This window comes from Chelonia mydas, chromosome 7 (assembly GCF_015237465.2).
Source record: "Chelonia mydas isolate rCheMyd1 chromosome 7, rCheMyd1.pri.v2, whole genome shotgun sequence".
NCBI lineage: Eukaryota > Metazoa > Chordata > Testudines > Cheloniidae > Chelonia > Chelonia mydas.
Window position 1 is genome coordinate 41,128,362 of NC_057853.1, and position 22,564 is coordinate 41,150,925.

Genomic DNA, 22,564 nt, shown 5'->3' on the forward strand with positions numbered 1-22,564 from the left:
GATGTGAATGCTTTTAACAAATTTAGTCTGGTATTTTTTTATTTTTATTTTGTGTGTGTGGTAAACTGGCCATGTGTGCATTCAGTGTATGTAACAACTCCTTGTCTGGCTTCTTTCTGAAAAATACTGTCCTCCCTACTTCATTCCTTCCAGACTTGTTTTTCTTGCAAACCAAGTATATACGGAGACAGGCATAAGCCCATCTTGGCAGTCTCAATAGTTGCACAATTCCTGCCAGTAAAAAGACACTATTAAGCTCGCTCCCATCCTGGTTCCATCTACTCTCACAGATACGGTTGCCATAGGTAGCCGAGATGAATCCCTAGAAGATTTAGGACTATGGCCAGAACTTCTCATTACCAGACAGTGTAGCTACGCTATCCTTCCTCTCCCTGCCCAAATCCTTTCTCCCTCATTGCACTCTTTCTGATAGAGATGTCTTCCTCTTTTTTCTCTTAGGCCTCCATCTAGTACAGCATATAGTCTACTCCCACAACTTCTTGATCTCCTCTTATTTTCCCTGGGATTTCCTGGAATTTGTCTTCTTGCCTACCATCTCTTTGAATCAATAGCAAATGCCCAGCCATCAAGATATTGCAGCCAATACTGGGGGGCTCTCAGGCAACCCACACAGACAATCCTTCAATAACTTAGTCCCAAGAGCCTGGTGGATGTGTCATTTTGATCCAAGTGTTGCTCAAGTTATTCTGAAAAATATGGACAGATTGAACAAATACCATCATCATTGCTCGTTTGTGACCATTCAAGGATTGGCTTGCTAAAGGCCAAATATCCATAGACAGGTGTTGACTCCAAATCCCTTGTAGTCTCTCAGAAACAGAACAGGGCAGTCACTCTTCTCTCCAGAATTTGGCCTCTGCTGGCTTGTTGCACAAGAGATTATTGCCTCAATAAAAAGGAGTCTCTGAAAAGATCATAAATGCTTACTTCAACTCCTGGAACCCCCTGATCCCATTAAGAGTTCAGCTTTCAGTGTCTTCAGAATGACCTATTGAATTTCCTCTGGAGGGATTCCTTATGGGCTTAGTTGGGTTTCAAGGTTTGGTTTCAGGCTTGCCAGTAACTTAACTTTCACAGAGTGATGTTTCCATAATTCTCTCACGAGACTCAAATCTCCTCTAAGATACGTTGCCCTAGTCTTGAGCCTTAACCAAAGTTTTAATAACATTATTGGAACCAGTCCCTTGAGCCTACAGGCACATCTCTGATTAGACTGTAAACTCTTCAGGTTCTGCTTGCTTACTGTTTCAGCAAGGAGAGTCAGTGAGCTAACAGGCCTCACTTACCACACTCTCACACATTGTCTTCCTCAGTTTTAAGATGGTATTCCTTACTGAAACATCTTCCAGGTACAGGATGTTACCCAATTTTATGGAAATGAAAGGTGATCTTGTTCTTGATTCTCTGCTGGGCAGAGGAACAGATTCACTGCCTGGAGGTCAAAAACCCTGCAACAAGTCATCAGGGCTCCGGCAGTAGTCTTTTCAGAAACCTTAGCTACTTCAGAGTGTGTGAGAAAATATTCTCCATGTCTATCCAATGCTATAAATGCTGATTTGAAATAAAGGGAATGAATTAAAATAGAGAGGTTTTAAAAAAGAAAAAGTGGGGGTGCCCTCAACTTGAGAAAAAATCAGGCTTTTTTTCTACATACCATTTTCACAAGTAAGAGCTAGATTTCTGTTGCTGAAATAGGGTAGAGGAAAAAACGGATGTATCTGTTTTTCAATTACTTTTCTGTGTGCGCTTTTGACCGCACTCTATGTGTAGTCAGTTTAGCTGTTTCCTCTGTGTATAAGTCACTGTATATCTTCTTATTAATGTAGGTTTTTACAGATCAACAAGAATATTTTTTAAAGGCAAATATGAGTTTAAAACCACAAAAATTGACTAGCAGTTATGGTTGTTGGGCATATTGGCAGGTGTAGAACCCTGAAACACGTTTAAACTTATTTTGGAAAATGAATTGTTTTCCAGTAACTTGATAGTATCCCATTAAGTATAATAAAGACCTGAGTTGCTTGCAACTAATCATCCCAAAATTAATTTTCAACTCAATTTTTAATTTTTTTTATTAAATCAAGTCATTGACTGGGTGTGTGCTGTAGAGGAGGAGCTTGATAAATCCACTAAAAGTGCCAGCTCTTATTATTTAACAGTTGTACTGCAATAGCTTTGCCCCCTCATTGCCCTTTAGACCAAAACAAAATCAAAAAAGAAGTTCAAATATCTTTTTAGACTACATAGAAAGATCGTTTTTTTTCCTGGTGAAATTTGTGCAATTCATGAAAATCTGAGGTGCAGTAATAAAAGCAAATTCAGATAGAATGTGCAGTAAAGGTAATTTATAATGTTTATAATAGGAGAGTGGCTTTGTGGTTAAAACACAGAACTGGGAGATGGTCTGTGGCAAAGTCAACAATAGCTGCTATGTTTCCCATCCATTGATAACAGGCCTGATGGAAAGCCAGCGGGAGTTTTTCCTGTGGCATCACTGGTCTTTGCAGCTGGGGTTTCCTCTTTCTTTTAAACAGGATGAGTTCTTGAAAGAAAGGGCTTTACATTAGAGAACGCTTTGCAAAACTTCTCTGCCATCTTCTTCCCCAAGTTCTGTAGACTTGTTACTTCTCAGTTAAAATTTATATGGTTTCAGAGTGAAACTAGAGTGGTATAGAAACTTCATATGCTATCCAAACAGCTTTGGGGACAGTACTGGAGTCAGATGGTAGAAAAAGTGGTTTTAAAATCACATCTAAATGCCACGCAGTGGCTCATAGGCCCATAATATGAATGATAGTATCTAATGCCCTAACAGTAATTGTATGCTTGTGGGGAGGGGAGAATAGACCCTTCAGTTTTATTTACATTTTGCTTATCCAGCAAATAACCTTGAATGTAACCTTGGTTTTGTGAGACCAGAGAAGATAGTTAATTAAAAAACACTTTCTCTAAGACTGCAGAAACCAACAAAAATGAATTCACTCCATTTCAGTTAATATAAAATCCGCTACTAGCTAATAAAACTTGAACTATGAACAGTTACTATTTTGGGGATGAGTAAGTGAGTAACTCGGGGACCTGACCCATTTTCCCCATCTTAGTCAAGCAGGACCTAATCCCAGAGGTGTGTGACAGTTATCGCTAAGTGCATAGTGCTACCTCATTTTCCTTGGGAGTCTTTGCAAGGCTGTATCTGAGGTTATGCTCGTACAAGGAGTGCAGGTCCAGGTAAACTGACATAGTGCACAGTGTGGACAAGGAACCACATCTTTAAAGATAAACTTAATAAGACACATGCTCAGTGGACAGCATGAGAGTGTTTTAACAGTTGGTGTAATGGTGTTTTAACAGATGTCCTAACAGATGCTTTTTTTTGGCAGCAAAGAAGGTCTGTGGTCTGGTATTAGAGAGTTGGCTTTATAGAGAACTTAATAGCTAGCATGAAGTTTTAATCATGGTTTTTGAACTCTATATACTGGCTGGTGTAGGCTGGGCCTTATGTCTCATTTTATTAAGTCTTCTGAGAAAATGTGTCCAAAGTGTTGTGTAAAAAAACCAAATTCTGTCTGTCTTTTGCCCTTTGTGATGTGCCATAGACTGAGTAAAAACCTACTGCAAAGCAGGGAGAAACTTTGCTTAAATCTTCTTTCTGTCTTTGGCTTGCAGAATGTAGGTGTGGATCGCTCGAGAGAGGAAGCCTTGAGGACAGTACCTAATCATCTGTAACTGCCGTGGACCATGACAACATCCCCTGCCTGCTACAGAAGCACTAAGGAAATAGCTCAGGTACATGAGACTGGAGAAGACATCCAAGGAGGTCAAGCAATGTCATATGCACGCACTCCCTCTGACTGTAAGGCTTTTAGAATGTGATTCAATGACTTGTGGGAAAACCCACGATTCTGGAGGACTCTTAATACTGAAAGTTGAAATGTGCAAGACTGGAAATATTTATGGGAAACCCAGTGAAGTTGCTATTAATTTTTCTTCTGTGAATATGCAGTTTTTCAGCTGTTTTTATTCTTCACCTGTGGATCATGCAAGATTGTTAATTGCTCTTCTCAGCTTACTGTCAAGTTTTAACTGAACTTTTACTTTTTTCAATAATGGCTTTTCTAAGAGTACCTCTTATTTTTACTGTGAATGACTGCCTAGAGTTACATGACTTTTTTTTAGTGTGTGTGTATTTTTTTTTTAATGTGAAATTCTGCATTTAATGCATTGGAGGCTCCATTTGATACAAAACCACTTTATACTGGAGGCTTGCTCCGAAAAAGTTTCTCAAGTACTCTTTTTTCGTCCCCTATCGATGTTTGAGCATAGTTCAGGTGTTGCAAAGCACCATGTATGTGTGTCTTTTGAAATGGGGATGCTTTCCCCTTTGCCAAGAAAAATATTTGATTATATATATTAAATTATATTATATTGACAGCAAGAGAGGCTTTGCTATCACAGTAAGTTTATCTTCTCCATGCAAAATGGCATTTTGTACCATGGTGAGGGTACACTATTATACAGTTGATCGTTATGGAAGGATGGTTTTAAGTACAGATAGCTGGCTTGTTAATAGTCTAATTACCCTAGAAAGAGATTATAAAGGGTAAGATGACAGATATCTTTCAGAATATCTGTACTATCCAGGTTAAGCAGCCTTTCCAGGAGAGGACACATCTTCCACATTCAGGGTGAAATATACTCCCATTCAGTGGGCCCTCAGAAGACCCAATGCATCACTTTAATGCAGTAAAACTTCAATGTAAACCCTAAATGGGCTCTAATAGAGTGAATTTCACCCTAAAAGTATAAGGTTTTCTATGTGGGAGCATTAAGTAAATAGAGGAGAAGAATGTTAAAATAGAATTTTAGCCTCCGGAGAATTGTATAAGTACAAAAACCCTTGAGTGAATTTGGAAATTGATTTTTTTTAAAATGTCATCTCTGTATTTTGTTTTTAAAATCTTTTTTAACTTTCTGTGAAATTGCAAGTGCATTTACGTCCAATGCTAAAAAGTGGTAGAATTTTCTATGCATGTCAAGGCCACTCACTACCTTCCTTGTTCCAAACCAATATATATATAGTGTACATGTGTTGCTGGATGATAGGATATAGTTAGCAATACCTAATTGTTAATGAAATGAAGAAAGCTGCCATTAGTTATTGGAGTATCTTTTTGATGTTTGTATTATTTGGTGGTTAATTCAACTCTTGCATTTATCCGTTAATACGTTTAGTTGAATTTCAGTGTAGAGAACTGGGTTCTGTCAAAGTAGCTTGCAGGCAGGAGCTAAATTGTTTTTTGTTTTATGCAGGGCAGGGGACTCTAATACGTGCTGCTGTTGTGATTTGTTTTATTAAGCTAGTCTTAGCAATATAGTCAATGTACTGGAAGTAAGCCATATAGCTAGATTTCATTTCAGAAAACAAATGCATAGGATATCAAAAACACTTGCTTGAAACCTTAGCATCAAAAGCTTTTTGTCTGTAATCCATGCAACCAGTAATATGCATTTAAAAGTAAATAATATATTTATTTAGATGTATTAATTGTTGTTGTCTAAGGTTAGAGCACAAAGCACTGCTAAGACTTTATTGATGCACAGCAAAACAAACCCTAAAGATGCTTATATTGGAGAGGGAAGAGTTGCTATATAGTGGGTTCCCTTCTGATCACCTATTTGTTCATAGTTCAGAAGAACAGCCCTATCCTCTAATGTGCCCTGTTTCCTCTGGATCTGGGCCATATAATCTACAGTAGGGATTATTTATGTTTAATGATGGTAAATTGAGGAAGCCTAGCTTTTATCCATAGTTATCCAAGGCAGATTCCCAAATATTATTTTCTTAATGTGCTTTGAAAAGCAGAGGTTTACCAAGACAGAGTTTGGACTACTGTAGTTTTGAGCTTGGTTCTAGCAAAGGAAGCATGGTTATAAAAGGGAAATGTTTTCCTATATGAGTTTTTAATCTCAGAACTTTCAAAGGTGCTGTAAAATTCTATTTGGCTAAATGTTTTACGTATAGTAGATATTTTTATAGACTGCTTTTAAATATACTGTGATCAGAGTGGTTGCTCATTTGCAGGATGGATGTACTGTATATTAAAAAATCATTGTACACAAGTGTGAATAAATTGTATGTCAGTACTTGAAAATAAAAAGGAGAATCTGAAGCTGTCAGTTCTATTTTAATTTACAAATAATGTCATTGACTGCATCTTAGTTAGTAAAAGACAAAAAATATCAGAATGTAAAAATAAGTAAATGATCACCCCTATCTCGCCTGTAAAAATTGAGAGTTCTGGAAATATATTGCAAGAATTACTCCTTACTATCTAAAAGCGGTATACATATTCCCATCTGGTTTGGAAAAGTGAGTCATCATCCAGAGGGGTTAATTTCTAAGCATGGCCTAGTATGTTTGTTTTATGTTGCAGTGATTGGATGGGATTAAACTAACCTTTCTGACATGACTGGCCTTCAGCTTAATCTTCTAGGCAAAATGAATCTCGTGTGATCTTTGAGCCAAGTAATAAAGATCAAACATTAAAACTCAAGATATGTGTTTCTTTCCTCGTCCCCTTAAACCAGTTATGCTACAGTAACATTTAGAGTTGTGTAAATATCTCCTCAGGTCAACACACTTTATGAATTTGTCCACTGTGGAAGGCTGTGAAATACATTTTGTGAAAAGTATCTCAGGTGGAGAGAGGTGTGAGAGTAAAGGTTAAGTTCATTTCATCATCATCATCTGCTGCAAAAAGAGGTGAGAGGTGCTGATTATACTACCTACAATATGTGAGACAAGCTGAGAACCGCTCAGATTGGCAAAAATCTTCTGCAATAGCAATAGTTCAGATTTAAAATAGAAGAGCAAGTCAAAATTCATGTGAAATTATGATTGTAAATTGAGGCTTTGTGAATTTCAATGAAAATTAACTGTTATGTGTTGTCATTCTAAATGTTTAGGATTTGTGACATTCTAAAACAGGACAACTTTGGTTTCTTTTTAAAAAAGATTAATTTTCATCTACCTGATAGTCTTCAGTACCAGTAGCTGCAAATTAGTTAGTAAAATGTTACTCTGCTGTAGCATTTGGATTAAAATAGTCCATTATGCATGTATAAATTGCATTGAGATGCTTTTTCTATTTCTGTTGCAGTATATGAGAAGGCAAAACTTAACAGTAGTCATTTGTCTAGACTGGGGGTTCTCAAACTTGTTCATATCGAGAAGCACAGCTTACTGTGTTGTGACCACCTCTCCCATTCACACCTCCTCTTTGGAAAGTACTGATTGCTACTAGCTTTAGTCCCTCTTGGTGGCGTATTATCTACCACAGCAATTGCTATACCCTTCTCCTCAAATGTAGTAACATTCTTTATTAGAGGTAACTCATTTCCAGGTGCCTTTTTTAAAAAGGCCTTGAGACTCCTCTTTGCAGTGAATTGTATGGACACTTTTAGCAGCAGCTGGAACTAAGAACACCAGTCATCTCTCCAGACCAGTTTGGGAACCAGATAGTAGATTGCAGTTATTTTCTATCTTCCATAAGGGGGCCGTCATGCACAGTGATTACAGGAAAGAAGGTATGTAATAAAGATTGTAAATCTCTGTATTTAATTATTGGCTGACGCTGATAGTGATCTAACACCTTAGTCATTTCCATTTATCAGTGGGGAATTAGACTGTCACTTAAGTAGCAATACATCAAATATCTATAATGACTTAAACCTGAAATATTTATTGTGCTGATGCAGATAAAGATTGCAATGAGTGTCTGGTTACTTGTTGGAGGGTATGTTAGCTCCCCTTGCATGAACTGGTCCGTTAAGCCTCCTGATACATTGATATGCATGTGTGGACACCAACTGGCTGAGGCAGGCACTCCCAGCAAGTCATTTCAGCATCTCCTACTAACTAGAATGATGTGCAAGAAAAGAGAGCTTTGTAGAGCAGGGTCATTTTGAAAGAGGAGCATGGGTAAATCTAACCAGTTAAAATTCTATTTTCTTTGGACAAACTTTAAAATTCCTTCTTTCCTTGGTTAAAGCAGATACACATTTTCCCTTCTTGAAGGCCTACCCCCAAAGGATGTTGCATTGTGTTGAGAACCTGATTTAAAACTGTATTTGTTAGCATGCATCTCTACCATTCTGAAGCATCCATAGGCCCACCAATCTCAAATATAAAGAACAAGAGTGTAGCCAGGTAAAACATACCTAAGCCTTCTCTGTTCTGGTGATTTGCCCCCTTTTCAGCCATTGGTTAGCAGCCATGGTTCCGTCACCTCTGCTTGAAACCACAAATGGCACTTTACATTTATTTTTGTTCTTCCTACACTGAGGGTTTGCACTTATGCAGCTGATATTAGTGCAAATCCCCAGTGTGTAGGCAAACCCTTCTATATGAAATAAAATGCCAATCTGGGTCTGCCTCTATTAACCTGAATTTATTATGAGAACACTGAAGTTCCAGCTGTAGGTCCCAACTTTATAAAGTAGCACTGCTTTTATAAAAACAAAACCAAGAATGTATTACATGATTGAGTCCACAGTGGAGCCTCACTTAAAAGGCCCGAGCAGTCTTCCTGTTTCAGTAGTACAGTGCTACGGAGGTTTCATCTGCCTGAGACTGAAGATATATTTGCACTTTGAGCTGAAGCTGTAAATTCCAGCTTGAAGAGACATACCCAAGCTAGTGGGCTCAAAAATAGCATAGTAGCGGCAGGAGGGGCTAGCAGCACCAAGTACATATGTGTTTGAGCTGCTACATATATACTTGGGGCAGCTAGCCCCTCCTGCTGCTGTGGCTACACTTTTTTTTTTTTTAGCATGCTTCCTTGACCAGCACTAGTGCGGGTATGTCGCCTTGAGCTGGAATTTACACTTCCAGCTCCAAGTGTAGACATACTTCAGGTTTTGCTATTCTTTCACTATATGTTCTGTAAAATACTGTAGCATAGTGTGAAGTATTATAATTAACAAAACTATATTTTGTGATTGTCTGCTTACTCACTGATTTGCAAAATTAAATCTTGCTATCTCTGGCAAATCTAGTGCAGAAAGGTTTTATTGTAGTTAAATGAACCATACTCACCTTCTGCCAAATATTCCATGTTTAAGCACTGGACTCACTAGAAAGTTCTTCTGAAACTAACAGGACTTTTCTTAACATAGTTCTGCAGTTTATCACAGTACCTCAGGAAGGTTTTCAATAGGATATTCTCATGTTCAATAACAATAGTTCTAAATCCTTAGAGGACCCCCCTCAATTTTTTGGGTGCATCTTGGATAAAGAAATGCAAAGGAGGAAATGATTCCCTTTTGATCTCAGCATAGGGGCTTGTAGCTATTTATGTGCACTTAGGTACATTTGATTGTTGAACTAATGAGCAGTTTTGATTATGAAATTAACATTTATATTGCTTCTGTGCAGAAGAGGATTTTCTAAACTTAATGGACATGAGGCTAATAAATATGCTGAAGCACCTACACTTAATGGTTGTCTCTCTCACATACGCGTATGCTGTCTTCTGTGACAATCTGATAGGTAACTGTTTTTATTCTTGCTGTGTAGCAAGCACTATTTGCTAGGCTAATAGCGGTTACATAGCTGTGGAATTTTCTTACCAGTTAGCAAATCAGGGCCCTCTTTTATGCAATAAACTTAGACAGCAGCACTTCAGTATTTGATCTGTCCACTAGTTTAAGGTCCATAGCATGCTACGGGCCCAGTTATTTTATGTAGTAGAGCAAGTGGTGTATATCTTGCTCTATCATTAACGTTGGTTATGATCCAAATGATATTCAACTTTCTGTTTACTTGGAAGTAGACCTGTGTGAACTAGTTTTGTAAGTGGTTTAACCCAGGTGAATTCTTTTCCCCCCATCATGTACAGATGTTATTGAACTGTGGAAAGTTCACATGTGGTTATAACCTACTAAGTGGAAGCATGGCTTTGCTTTAACATCAGTTGTGCTGAAACACATGGAGCCACAGATATTCTATTTGAAGGACATAGGTTGCTATTCCATATAAATCACCAGCTGGCAGTTCAGTGGAAATGTTCCATCTCTGAAAGGCCAGGTAAGTGGACCCAATATTCCATATAATAGCTGAACCAGGGCTTTTTTGTAAGAGGCAGTGATCTTATTGCTCATGTCTATTAATAAATGCACTTTAATACATTATACTTATAGCAGTGGAAACTTGTACTTCAGTCTCTAAAAATTTACTTCTAGGAAGTGGGTTGCTGCCAGATACTTGGGCCAGAACATCTGATGTGTATGTTTGCCAAGGATAAATATTTAGAGTAACCAATGAAATCTAGCACATGGAAAAAAGATGTCATATAATGAATGGGAACTACTTTCTTTTTTCCTAATGTAACCCATCCTTTTGAGTTACATTGCAGGTGGAAGGTTGTAGCAGTTAATCTCGTAACTACTGTAATGATGCAGGATAGAAAGGAGATGTAATATTGGTTGGAGGAGATAAATTAGTTATATTCAGCAGTATTTAATCATTCTTATGTTTCAAAAAGTAGACACACACAGAGGCTAAACTTAGAGAATAGCCACAGACAACACACACATTTGTTACTTAACTGTGCTATGAAATTGTTCGGCACAGAATACTCTGGAGGTCCCACAGTTACATGAGTTCTTAAAATATTGGATGGTGTCTTACAATAGTTTAAGAGTATTAGTTCGTAATGAGCTAACATCTGACACAAAGAGAAACTAGTGTTGGGTAGAGTATCCTTAAAAAAAAATCTTTGCTTTTTAAATCAGGAATGTTTCTATAATCTCAGTTTACCTTTTACAATAGATAGTCATTTTGGAGAAAAAAGTGTAATTGCTAAAATCACAAAAAGTTTAATATAACTTCAAATAATTTTACTGAAGATGAATAAAAGGGCCTCAACCATATTTAAAAAAAGACAGTTTTCTAAAGTCTTGTTTCCAGAGCAAAATATACAGCATATATATATATATACACAATTACATTTAAGTAACCAAACACAAAATTTACATTTTGCCAATTAATGCACACAATTCTTCATTTCTTAAACCTGACCATGCAAAAAACCACTGCCAGTTAATCAGCAGTAAGACATTTTTCATGCTACCGTATATTATTTTCAAGGAAAGGTATAGAGACATGTCACTTAGCGTTTGGAAGCCTCTGTTTACAATATTTAACCCCAAATGTTCAGAGACTATTTAGCCAGGATCTGTTCAAATTTAGGGTTAATAAAAGAGAATCCTGCAAATGCAGACTGATCCATAGATTCGATCAAGTTTTTGTCACTGTAAGATAACCGTGCCTTCTCACTCAGAAACTCTCGGTCAAAGTTGTTGTAGTCACTTGCTGATTTCTGTGTTAAACAAAGAGGGTGGAAATAGTTAGTGGCTTCTTTAGCAAAGCTGTGCAGAAGAGCAAAGAGAAAAAGTTTAAAAACCTGTAACTGTGAGCACAACGTTACAATGCTTCATTTACTATATGTAAGATCTTGAATCCCCCCAGAACATTACCGAAGCATATTTTCAGAGTTATCACCCCAGTAGTTCTAATCATTGGAAGAGTATTAAATCACACTCTTTTACTGATGAAAACTCAAGCCAAACTAGTGAGAAGGATGTTAAGTAATGCTTTGTAGAAGCCTGAAAAGGTTAGAAGTCTGTAGACGTTCCTGAAAGCTCAAAGTGTCAATCTTTCTACATTTACTTTATGGGAAGCTCACTTTGAGGCAGATGAACACATCCAGCATTTCAACAGGAAAAGGCAGTTCATTTTAGTCATACTTGTTGGCCTATCAGTTACCGTTTTAACTAACGATCTTACCACTGTGCTAGCGGATGATGGAGATATTACCTAACATGATCCCAATGGAGAAAACCAGAACACTCATCTGTTGAGTTGTTCATTCTCCATCAATCAAAAGATTCCATGATTATCACTAAGAGGTTTAGACATGTTCTGAGATGTGCTTTTTTAAAAGTGGTATTGCCAGAACTCCATCATGGCTTAGATGCTCTCTATAGGGGAGGAGATAAAGGCAAATAATTAGGCTTAGATAGCTCCTTCTGGTGTGTACATAGAGGGAAAGAGCCATGTAAATACCAAACAAAGAAAAAGCTACAGCTGAAAATGAGTACTAGCCAACTTAATATGGGCTACAACACGCTTGTGTGTAGATAGCTCAGGTATTACTACTGGAACATAATCAATAAAATGGACACCAAAGAACTTAACAGTTAAACTGTGCCTATGATGGAGAATAGAAATCCTTTCTTCCCCCTGGATATTAAAAGAAAACTGATTTGAGCTGGTGTGGAACACTTGCATTTCCTAGACTGCTATTAGATAGACTATTGCCTCAGGTTTTGGTTACTGTTCCACATGGTGCTAAATGAAGTGTTTTACGTATGCCTATGGAAGATTCCTAATCCGTTTATATCAGGAAGGATTAAACATATATTGAGAAATGCAATCATTGTTCAGATGTTTTGGTATGAGTGGCAGTGGTAATGATTGATTCTTTATAATAGAATATACTATTTATATACAATTTATACTTATTTTAAAGTGTCATCTCAAATGGTAGTATGAGATTATTAATTAATAATCTTTTATTATGTGAGCAATCCCACACTATGCTTGATAACATGTAAGTACAGGATGCTCTGCAATGGAAAAATCTACAGCTGGTCCAACTATTTATTTCACTGAAAAATCCTTATATCCACCTGTAGTTCATTTCCCCCATTCAGCTTTAACTAATGGACTGTTCACATTCCTTTCCATCTGTTATTATTAAAAAAAAAAAAAAAAAAGCTTGAAGGTTTCGTGTTTCTTCAACAAGCATCTTTACTAGTGGCATCCTCATAGCCATACTATCTAACAGTTTTTGTTTAAGTCACCACCTGTCGTTCTAGTTTCAGGAATGAGAATTGGGAAACTCAGAATGACAGCAGCAGCTCTGGCTCTTACAGTCAATATGAATCATCGGGGTAACCAGCTCTGTGACAACAGTGCAAAACCACCATGTAGAGTACAGTAAGTGTCAGAATGATACATACCACTTTTGGTTTGAAAGGAGGCTCTATCTCCCTCTTCTCTAGTGCTGTCCAGTTGATTGTTTTGAAGAAAGAATGCTCCTTGATGTTCCCAGTAATTCCTAGTCTCTTTGTTGGATCCCTTTCAAAGAGCTTTGAAATAAAATGTGTATAAGATTGAGTTCTGTATCCTTACACCTCCTCAGTGGGAAAGGGAACACAGGGCTTTAGCTGGTGCTGGGGGTACATGGGCACTAACACAGACAGTGGAATTGAATTGTATATATGGTTGACAGGAACAGGTAGTCCACTGACAGTGAAAACAAAGTATGTCTGTGCAGCAATCACACAGAGTGATTGCAGTTCACGTAGACATACCTTAGCTAACTTGAATCAAGCTAGCTCCGGTACTCAAGCAATGAAGCTGTGGCAGCATGGGCTTCAACATAGGCAGTATAAACCCATCTAAGTCCCTGTTTAACTATCCCTGGGGTAGCCTGGGCTGAAGTGCATGCTCCTGCAGCTTCACTGTTCCAGTACCTGAGCATGCACTGTGACTGCAGATCAGACATACCTTAAGGGTTTCCCTGTCCCCTCTAACATAGTATAGATATAGGCTTAAACTGAAACCAAAGCAGATTTAGGACTAAGGCTAGTCAATTTTAAACCTTTCACAGAAGTGAAATATTTTTATTAATGAGGAGATATTTTCCTGAAAGTGCAATTTGGTGAAGTTAGTGCCAGCTTCCCTTCCCTTAATACAAATGTAACAGTAGGATCTACCGACTGTGTCACAGCCAACACCTACCTTCTCTAGTAGGCCCTTTGATTCCTTGGTAATCCACCGCGGGTAGTGAGGCGTGTCCACTCGGATTGACTCGAACAACTCATCCTCATCATCGCCATGGAAAGGAGATTGTCCAATAAGCATCTCATACAGCAAGACTCCAAATGACCACCAATCCACAGAAAATGTGTACTTCAAGCCCTGAAGAATCTGTTGCCATGACAAGACATGTGCAGGGGAGAGTAACACAAATTTTAATAAGGAAATGCTACCTCCAGAGGCTCACTTAACTAGGCCCGCAAAGACTTAAAAATAATTTTTTGGTCATGTCCAAAATCACAGTCTGCATCTTAACAGGTTAAATCAGCTTGGATACTAAGTCATAAGTACTTAGTTTTCTACCAGTAATCCATTTATCTGATTAGGGATTTATAGCTTCTTTTCATACACAATGTAGACCTGCATGTCAACTACAGCAAAAAGAATGAGAGGCATTTTCAAACAGCAAAATCTTCACAAATCAAGAAGCCACGGAAGAGAAAATTAATTAAGTTTTTGACCTCCGAAAAAGGAGCTATGTCCTACTTAAGTGGCTACAATTTAGATTGTAGCTAGCTGGATATGGAAATTGAGTAGCTAAACTTTTGTCCAGTTTTGTAAATGTATTGGTTGTTCACTTGTAACATGGACTTCCTAGGCAGAAATATTGTTGGGCACCTGACAACTTAGTTTTTCAATCATTAGAAGAGAGTGGACTTAATTCTCTTCCCACTTGCCCTCGTGTAAGTCACTGCCACTCCTGTGCACGATGAGGAACTGTATGACTGGAGGAAACAAGACTGATTATGATAAAAGAAAATGATTTACTAACAAATGGACGTTTGCTGTGACGGAGCTCTCACAGCTGTAACTAGGATTTCAATTATCTCATTCTGGACTATAGTACAGGTGAGATTTCAAGAGCACAAGTCCCATTGAATTCCAAAGCCGCACCCCCCCCCCCCCTGCCAAAAATCAAAATCAAAATGTTTTTTTTAACCTACAAGTTGGTTTGATTTTGAATTTCATGATGCGGGAGAAGGAGCCAGCAAAGACCAGCTCTGAATTTTGACCAAGTTAACATTTTAGATGAAGGGCATCATTATGCAGGTAGCGCTGTATGTGTAACACTAGAACGTCTGGATTCCAGCTGGCAGGGATCACCAGAAGAATGTGATGGACTCAAAGAGCTCAGACACACACACTGAAAATTATGTTCTTAAGGTCTGTGACTAGCAACTGGTCACACGTAAAAAGCAGGTTTTCTTTCAGGCACAAAATGTCTGCTTACACTGTAAATTAAGAATCATATGGTTCATAATGGACCTCCATTTACTCTCTGAGCTCAATGCTGAGGAAGGATTGTGAAATCTTCAGAGAGGAAATATACAGGAAGACGTGAACTAGCACTTTATAAAAAGGACAATGAACTTTTGGTGGTATAACTATGGGACACAGGTACATCCTCATTCTTTCCATCTGTGTGGCCAAGCTGCTAGCAAGCTTGTCCTCATGAGACAGGGTCTCAGTCACTCTGCTTGAAAATGCTGGGGAAAGGATTTGAGGTAAACGATCTTGTAGGAAATAGGGGAATGCCTTGTAATTAAGTTTTAGTCTCTAGAAAGTGCATTGATTTTGTTTTATATGTAACCATTTTTCTAGTATTCTCATTTTCTATCATGTGAACCTCCTTTGTTTGATAGTAAACCCATGGTTGTTTGCTTCACCCACAGCACTCATGAAAAGTGTTGATTGTGAGTTGAATCTTACAACTTGGTGTGTACTATTCCTTTGGGAAGAGCAGATTTAAGTTCTGTGAGTGTTCAGGGGAACAGAGGCTGAGCATTCCTGAGGGACACTCTGACAGCCCAGTGGATGGCATGGGCCTGTTGCTACCTGTACAGAGAGTGGGAGGCCTAGAAGGCAGTGCTTGTGTTGCCAGAGGGTAATGGTTTTCGGGAGCTGATCCACAGCAGACAGAGACAAGACTTCCTCACACTAAGGGCAGGTAAGTGGCAAGGTGCCTCACAATCATGGAGAAGAACTACAGTATTCATGGTGGAATTAATCCAGTGTTCATTGGGCAATAAGGCAGAATGGATAACGGCTGCTTAAAACTTCACTAGCTGGATAGATTTAATATAAAAAATGAATTGATATTTCAAAACCCCAGTGCATGCTTGAGAGTTCTGCAGTATTTTTAGGACAGCATCTGGATTAATTTCTTTCTAATTGGATTACTAGCATTTAGGAATAAATATTTTTAAAATAAGACATTCCCATTATTCTGTGAAAGGAAATATAATTACATGTTGGTGAGTGCCAAAGGAGGCTTGCTAAACAAATTCCGCATTACCATTGTCAGTATCGGAACTTTGCTCTTCTAAGCACTTGACTGGTTCTGTGCTTACCTCAGGTGCTATGTAGTCTGGGGTACCACAGAAAGTACTTGCTCTGTTCTCTCCAACCATGTTCTCTTTGCACATCCCAAAGTCAGCTATTTTGATGTGGCCTTCTTTATCAAGCATCACATTGTCCAGTTTGAGGTCTCTAGAGGGAAAGGTTAAAAAAAAAAAACAAAACAAAATTTCAGTATGCTGCTTTGTTGAAAACAAGTGACACATTACTGCCAGAAAAGCACATTACTGCCTCTCACCGGGTGAACATACTTATTTTAGTAATTTTGAAAGTATGTTTTCCCCATATTTCTCAGTGCAAGTTATTTATATTGTTAGTAGATCTGGGCAAATAACAGATTTTTTTTATTTGGATGGAACCAAAAATTTATTTCCAAAACTTTCAGCAAATCAGAGAAAAGTTTTCATTTATATTTTAGGAAACTTAAACAAATGTCTTGATTTTTACTGTAATAATTCATCAAGATCTATGCAAATCTCTGAAATATTTCAGTGTTGCTGTATCTGCAGTCTTTGCAGAAAAAATTTCACCTGGCTGTAAATGTGAATCCAAAAAACAATTTTGTTGTGTCCCCTCCCCTCCCCTCCATGTTTCAACTATTTCCACATTAAGACAATACCTAAGAAGCGAGCGAGGTAAAACTGAAGTTTCTGCAAACATAACCACAGGAGCCACGGCTAGGTGCAGCACTCCTACCATTACTTGCATCTATTATAACTATGAGTTCTTCCCTTTCCCTGTAAACACATGGTAAATTACTATAATCTATTTTTTTATCTTTACCAAGTTTGCCTTTTGCCAAAATCCATTGTGATATTATTACCTAGAAGGAAATAGACTTATGTTCAGGACAATCTCTCCTAGTCCCTGTTTGCATTGGTGGTTGAAGGGAAGAAGTTAAATGTTTGGTACAGAATTACTTATTTATTCCAGAGACTAACAAATTTTATTTGCGCATAAGCTTTCGTGAGCTACAGCTACAGTTGCATCCGATGAAGTGAGCTGTAGCTCACGAAAGCTTATGTTCAAATAAATTGGTTAGTCTCTAAGGTGCCACAAGTCCTCCTTTTCTTTTTGCGAATACAGACTAACTCGGCTGCTGCTCTGAAACTTATTAATTCCAGAGACTTACTAACCCACAATTTGCAAGAACTAAAAGACCTGAAAACAGCTACCTTTTACAAATGGCTCACAAATATTTTGTAAGGGTCCCTGCCATAGCATGAAGGGAACAAATCATAGGCAAAGTGTCTGAGGATTTTGGAACAGCAATGTCTACCTTCCAACAACTGTTCTGAAGCTACTCCACATGAGAATCTATTGCCATTGAACAGATGCCTGCACAATGATTAACTGAAACATCCCAGCTCTTCCCTACCCATGTTGCAAAGATGGCATTTATCTTAGTGATTAGCCTTGTTCAGTTTTTCAGACTTCATGTATTAGTATCCTCTGTGGAAATCCTTGGGACGCTAATGAACCACAGAACAGACTTGTGTTCTGCTTTACAGCAGCTCAGTTTGGACTCTACATCTCTGTTTTGTAGCAAATGCACGGATTCTTGTTTGTGGCTGGGATTTTCAAAAGTGGTTAGGTGAGTTGGGAACACAGCTCCCTATGAAAGTTGAATTCTTGCCTTCAGTTATTTCCTCCAGGGTTAAAAAATAGTTCCAACTACCTTGTCACCACTTGTATGCTGCCAATAGAAATAGCAATAGCCCTGACATATCCTGAAATGTCAGCCTAGTTTTGTTCAGTTGTGAAGATTATAGACCATAGCATTATTGCTAATTCTGTTCTATAATTCTAGATACTTGCTTTGAAGTCTCTTAGGGCAATAATCTGTGTGCCCAGAAACTCACTCAGATTCATTTGTACTAAATTTTGTTTTTGGAAGTTTGGTATGACCAGAATGAGATTTCATCCAAAGTCCAACCAGCTTATACTTGGCGTCTAGTCAGAGATGACTGTACAGCAGCAGGGGGTTGCCCTACACTTCACTGTGACCACTGTAAATTAATGTTAAACACTGTGTTCATGCCGTTTTTCTGAAGTCTTGTTAAATCATTTAACTCTTAATGGTGTGAACATTATTGATGCAGTATCTCCAGGTCTTCAGGAAAAGCATTTACATTTTCTTTGAAGTGTTACGCATTTTTTTGTGCAACACCACATACCAAGGAAGGCGCACTGAACAGCTGCCAACAACCCTGTTACTGACCTATACGGACATGATTAGAGCAGATGTTTCACAAGATGACTGGAAATTCTTTTTCTCCCTTGGTGAGTTCCCCAAAGCAGCTGCTAAGATTGTCAAGAGAGGGTGATCTACTGCTCAAGATCATGAAACAAATGTCAGAACTGTCCCTGACCACTCCAGAAGCACATGGTGTGACAGGCTGCACCATTAATCCTTCTCTCCAAGACTGGACATGACCCCCTACCTGTCCCATTGGATTATGGCTGTTGATACATAGACAGAAACATCATTCTCATTTAAATGATTGTTAGTTTACTCCATTAAAATCAAATAACCTTTGAAAATTCACCTGGAATGTGTTCATTCCAGCATCACAAATATTTTAAGTTTGTATTGATTTTTAGGGCTTGTCTACAGGGGAAAATTTACCAACAGAACTTCGTTTCGGGTGGGGGCACCTCTTCTAGAATAAGAGTGTGTTTCCACCATTTGTTTTGCTGGTAGATGTCCTCATATAGATAAATCCTTAGGCAGTTAAATAAGGGTTTTTCATTTGATTGTCAAGTGCCTTGGGGTCTCCTTCCATTGCCTTTTCCCATGCCACCTGCACATTACAGCCCTTCTGTGAAGATGCACTGTTGTGGGCTGCCTTAACCATCACCCACTTCCATCAACTACTAGCAAATTTCTGAATGTATACAGGAGATGCATCCCAAATATCCACAGAAAACATACAGTGGAACATTTTCTCCCCTCTGCCTCTTTAAAAAGAGGGGGCCCATCCTCACCCTTTAAGTTTAGCACATAAAGGCTAGTGTTATCAGAACTAGCACCAGCATCACAGCATACAGCTAGTCTTTTTTTCTCCTAGGTACACGACTAAATATAGGCAAGTGTACATATATGCTGAACCAGGGTATTACATAGTAACTTAAGTCTTAACCTTTGCTGCCTCTTACTTTTATGTTTCAATAGGGGAAAGAGGTGACAGTTTGATCTCAGCAGTACCAGGCAATGGAGTTACACCATATTTACCCAATTGCACTTGAGATCAGAATGTAGCCCACAAGGTCTAAACACAGTGTGAAGAATTGGACATCTGCAAGCTCATTTCTGACTTGAAGTTACAGCCCAGGAAGCAGTGTCTCTCTCCTTATTTCCTAGAGACGGCAGCAGCAGAGAGCTTTAGCTGCAGTGCTTTTCACAAAGAAGTCAACAGAAATAAACACAGCCTCAAGGAACCTCTAAATCTCCATTACCACCAACATAAAGTCAAACTGTCTCAGTCTGAATACGGTGCTTGGCAATAACTAATGTGAAACAAAGACACTTCTGTGTAATGTAAATAATTATTTCATTATTCTTGTTGCCAAGGAGAAAACACGAGAAAACAATTATAGATTCATCTCAAGTACTTGCTGAATTCCATCTTAAACATTTGATTTTATTCCAAGGGTATTAATAAAGAACTGTTCCTTGTATATGTCCTGGTTGTAGGTTAATCACAGAATCCACTAATACATCACAAGAAATATACCAAGTGTCAAGGGCCCCATATCAGAGGCGCTCACTACTCACCTATAAATAATGCCTTTGCTGTGAAGAAATTGTAAACCGCATACTATTTCAGCTCCATAAAACCTGAAATAGAGCAACAACACTTCAAACTGGCTTCCTTAGTTAAACAAGACATTTACTACATTGTGAACACAACTAAGAAAACCAGTTTTTTTATGAAAGATGAATAGTACTGTAAGTTTACATAACCATTATGGGGCGGGGGGGGAATCCCATGTATTTAGTTTTTGCATCATTACCCTGTATAGCTTGCAATATGGACGTAATGCAGTATTGAATACTGTTACTTGTGAATTACTGTATGTAATAAAACTGCAGTTAAAATTAATCTCTCATATCTGCCATATCTTTCAAGGAATGGGGCCTGACAGTTTACAATATCACTTTGGTATCTCTCCTGAAAGCTACAAGGTTTTTATTATAACACTACTGTTCAGTTCTATACACACAACTCCAAACATTATGGAAGATAGCAACTTCCTTTTCTTGATGCTTTGTTTCCACCATGGAACACTGTTCCTGATCTAACCTTTAATCTTCCTTTACACACTTGGAGAGGTGCATAGCTGAGCTTCAAGAGGCAACAGTAAAGAATAAAAAGTGAGAGTCCAGGAATCTCATGGGATCACCTTAAAATGGATGAGGTTCTTCATGCGAGAGAACATTACACCCCATCCTTCAATAGTAAACCTGACTATAAAAGAAGTCAGTGAAATAAAGGTAGAGCTGAACAAAGCCAAACACCTTCCTTCAGCATTCACCAAAATATCTGTGCATGGGATTTTTGTTGAATTTTACTTAGATTTTGAATGGAAAGACGATGTCTGATGAACCTGAGTTTAAACTGCGGAGAAAACCAGCCTTAAGACATTACACAAGAGGCTGTGGTTTAACAGAGGTTGGTCTTGTAAGACAGACGAAACAGAACTGTAGACAGTTTGGGGATACCCTAGGGTGTCTCTTAATGAAAGTGGCCTCCTGTAAAGTTTGTTGGGAGGTCTCACTGCTGTTTGGGGAAACTGGAGTCGGATCAAACTCTGATCCTAGCAGTGCACTCAGAATCTGGACAGGAGGGAGCTCTGTCTCTGTTGTCTATGTGGCCCCCCGCTGGCAGTCCTAAAAGTAGGATGTGCCAAGTTTAACATGGAGTTTTTGAAGGGGGGAGGAAGAGAATAAAAGGATCCCTTCAAGCTTCCAATACTCCCTCCCTTTTGCGAAGAGCTATACTGAATAATTTTAAAACCCAGCTGCCAACTTGTTTTCATTCCTGAAACAAGATGCATCTGGCAACCAACCCAGAGCTTCTGAAAAACACACTGTGGAAAAAGATACTCTCCATATCCTGCACACTAACCTACTGTTCAAGTAAAAGTAATTTGAGAAGCTCTCTTATGGAAAGCAATACAAGTAATATGACTGGATAGCTAGGCATGAGAGTGAATGCTTCAAGGTGGGGTCCCTCTGTTGTAAATCCATCTTGGACTTTGCCCCACAGTCTTTTATGCCAAAACTCTGTGATGAAATGAAACTTGATATTTGTTAATACAGCACATAATAATTTACATGTAATCCCAAACTGCATATAATCAAGTCCATTGCTAGGCTTTTTTAATTTTTACAGTGTCACACACAGATTAAACGTTTACCCAATGCCCTTCCCTGTTAAAATTTTTGCACACCCTAAATTTAATGAAGACAATAAAAGGACAAGTGCCTTTTTAAACCTGTTTTGCAGAAGGTGTCTAATATCTACCAACCCTGCTGCCTGAAGTTTCATATGATCAGTTGCTCAATGTGCCCACAAATGATCCATAATCATTACTACTAAAATATGAATGAGTTCTTTTGTGATTTTTCTTTTCATTGCTAGTCTCAGCTAAGAGCACAGGAAGCATTTGTACCTAATCAGTCTCCTTTTGCTAAACACTCAGAAGAGAAATTACATTTTTTTGAAGTTTAAACAAAGAATAAGTGGATACCGTACTCTGATGCGCCAGCCAGTTAGCTTGGTGTTTTTATTCTGCTAATTTTTGGACCTTAAGATAATAAACGAAGTTTGCACTTTAAATTTGGCTTGGAGCATGAGGTAGAGCTGTGGGAAATTTTGACATCTCTTTTCACTCCAAATCAGGACAAGAAGTTGAAATTTATGAAGAAAAAATATTTCAGAACAGAAATTTCAGAATTTTTTTTTATTGAACTGAATCTAAAAATGAACCATTACAGGTCAGTTTAATAAAACAGAACGTTTGAATTCTGAAAGATTTCATTTTGATTTTCCCAATGGAAATGCTTGACGGGAAGGCAGAAAATGTTTGGATTCTAATCTGCCAAGTAAGAAGAGAGTCTCCATGTACCATATCAAGTTTGCAACACAAGGCACCCTAATTCATCAATGGTTACTTGTTTTTACTATGCCAATCAAATAGAAAATTGAAGGGCGTGGGGGAAACATATTT

The 22,564-nt window shown here is 38.2% G+C and overlaps 2 protein-coding genes and 1 long non-coding RNA gene across 21 annotated transcripts in view; 2 read left to right on the top strand and 1 right to left on the bottom strand.

Annotated features, from left to right (window-relative positions):
• PFKFB4 (6-phosphofructo-2-kinase/fructose-2,6-biphosphatase 4) overlaps positions 1-6,173 on the top strand; it is a 91,031-nt gene extending 84,858 nt beyond the window's left edge. For all 12 annotated transcript variants that reach the window (XR_006292057.1, XR_006292056.1, XM_043550510.1 and 9 more), the window contains one exon: positions 3,688-6,173. Coding sequence is in view for 7 of the 12 variants with exons in the window: in XM_043550510.1 (XP_043406445.1) it covers positions 3,688-3,747 (60 nt within the window). In the remaining 5 variants the exon portion in view is untranslated. The remainder of the gene's footprint in view (positions 1-3,687) is intronic.
• A 437-nt stretch (positions 6,174-6,610) lies between these two features.
• Positions 6,611-20,819, top strand: LOC119566804. Of its 2 annotated transcripts, XR_006292058.1 has the most exons (6): positions 6,611-6,784; positions 7,489-7,608; positions 9,458-9,571; positions 9,921-10,108; positions 12,964-13,084; positions 19,503-20,819. It is a non-coding gene; the product is annotated as an uncharacterized LOC119566804 (long non-coding RNA). The 2 variants fall into 2 exon arrangements; XR_005226186.2 differs by having other exon boundaries at positions 6,613-7,608.
• Positions 10,521-22,564, bottom strand: part of PRKCD (protein kinase C delta) — a 123,982-nt gene continuing 111,938 nt past the window's right edge. For all 7 annotated transcript variants that reach the window (XM_043550507.1, XM_037904610.2, XM_037904611.2 and 4 more), the window contains 5 exons: positions 20,106-20,168; positions 16,321-16,459; positions 13,892-14,080; positions 13,108-13,236; positions 10,521-11,402 (listed from right to left, as the gene is read on the bottom strand). In XM_043550507.1, the coding sequence (XP_043406442.1) occupies positions 11,244-11,402; positions 13,108-13,236; positions 13,892-14,080; positions 16,321-16,459; positions 20,106-20,168 (679 nt within the window). In that variant the 3' untranslated portion in view covers positions 10,521-11,243. The remainder of the gene's footprint in view (positions 11,403-13,107; positions 13,237-13,891; positions 14,081-16,320; positions 16,460-20,105; positions 20,169-22,564) is intronic.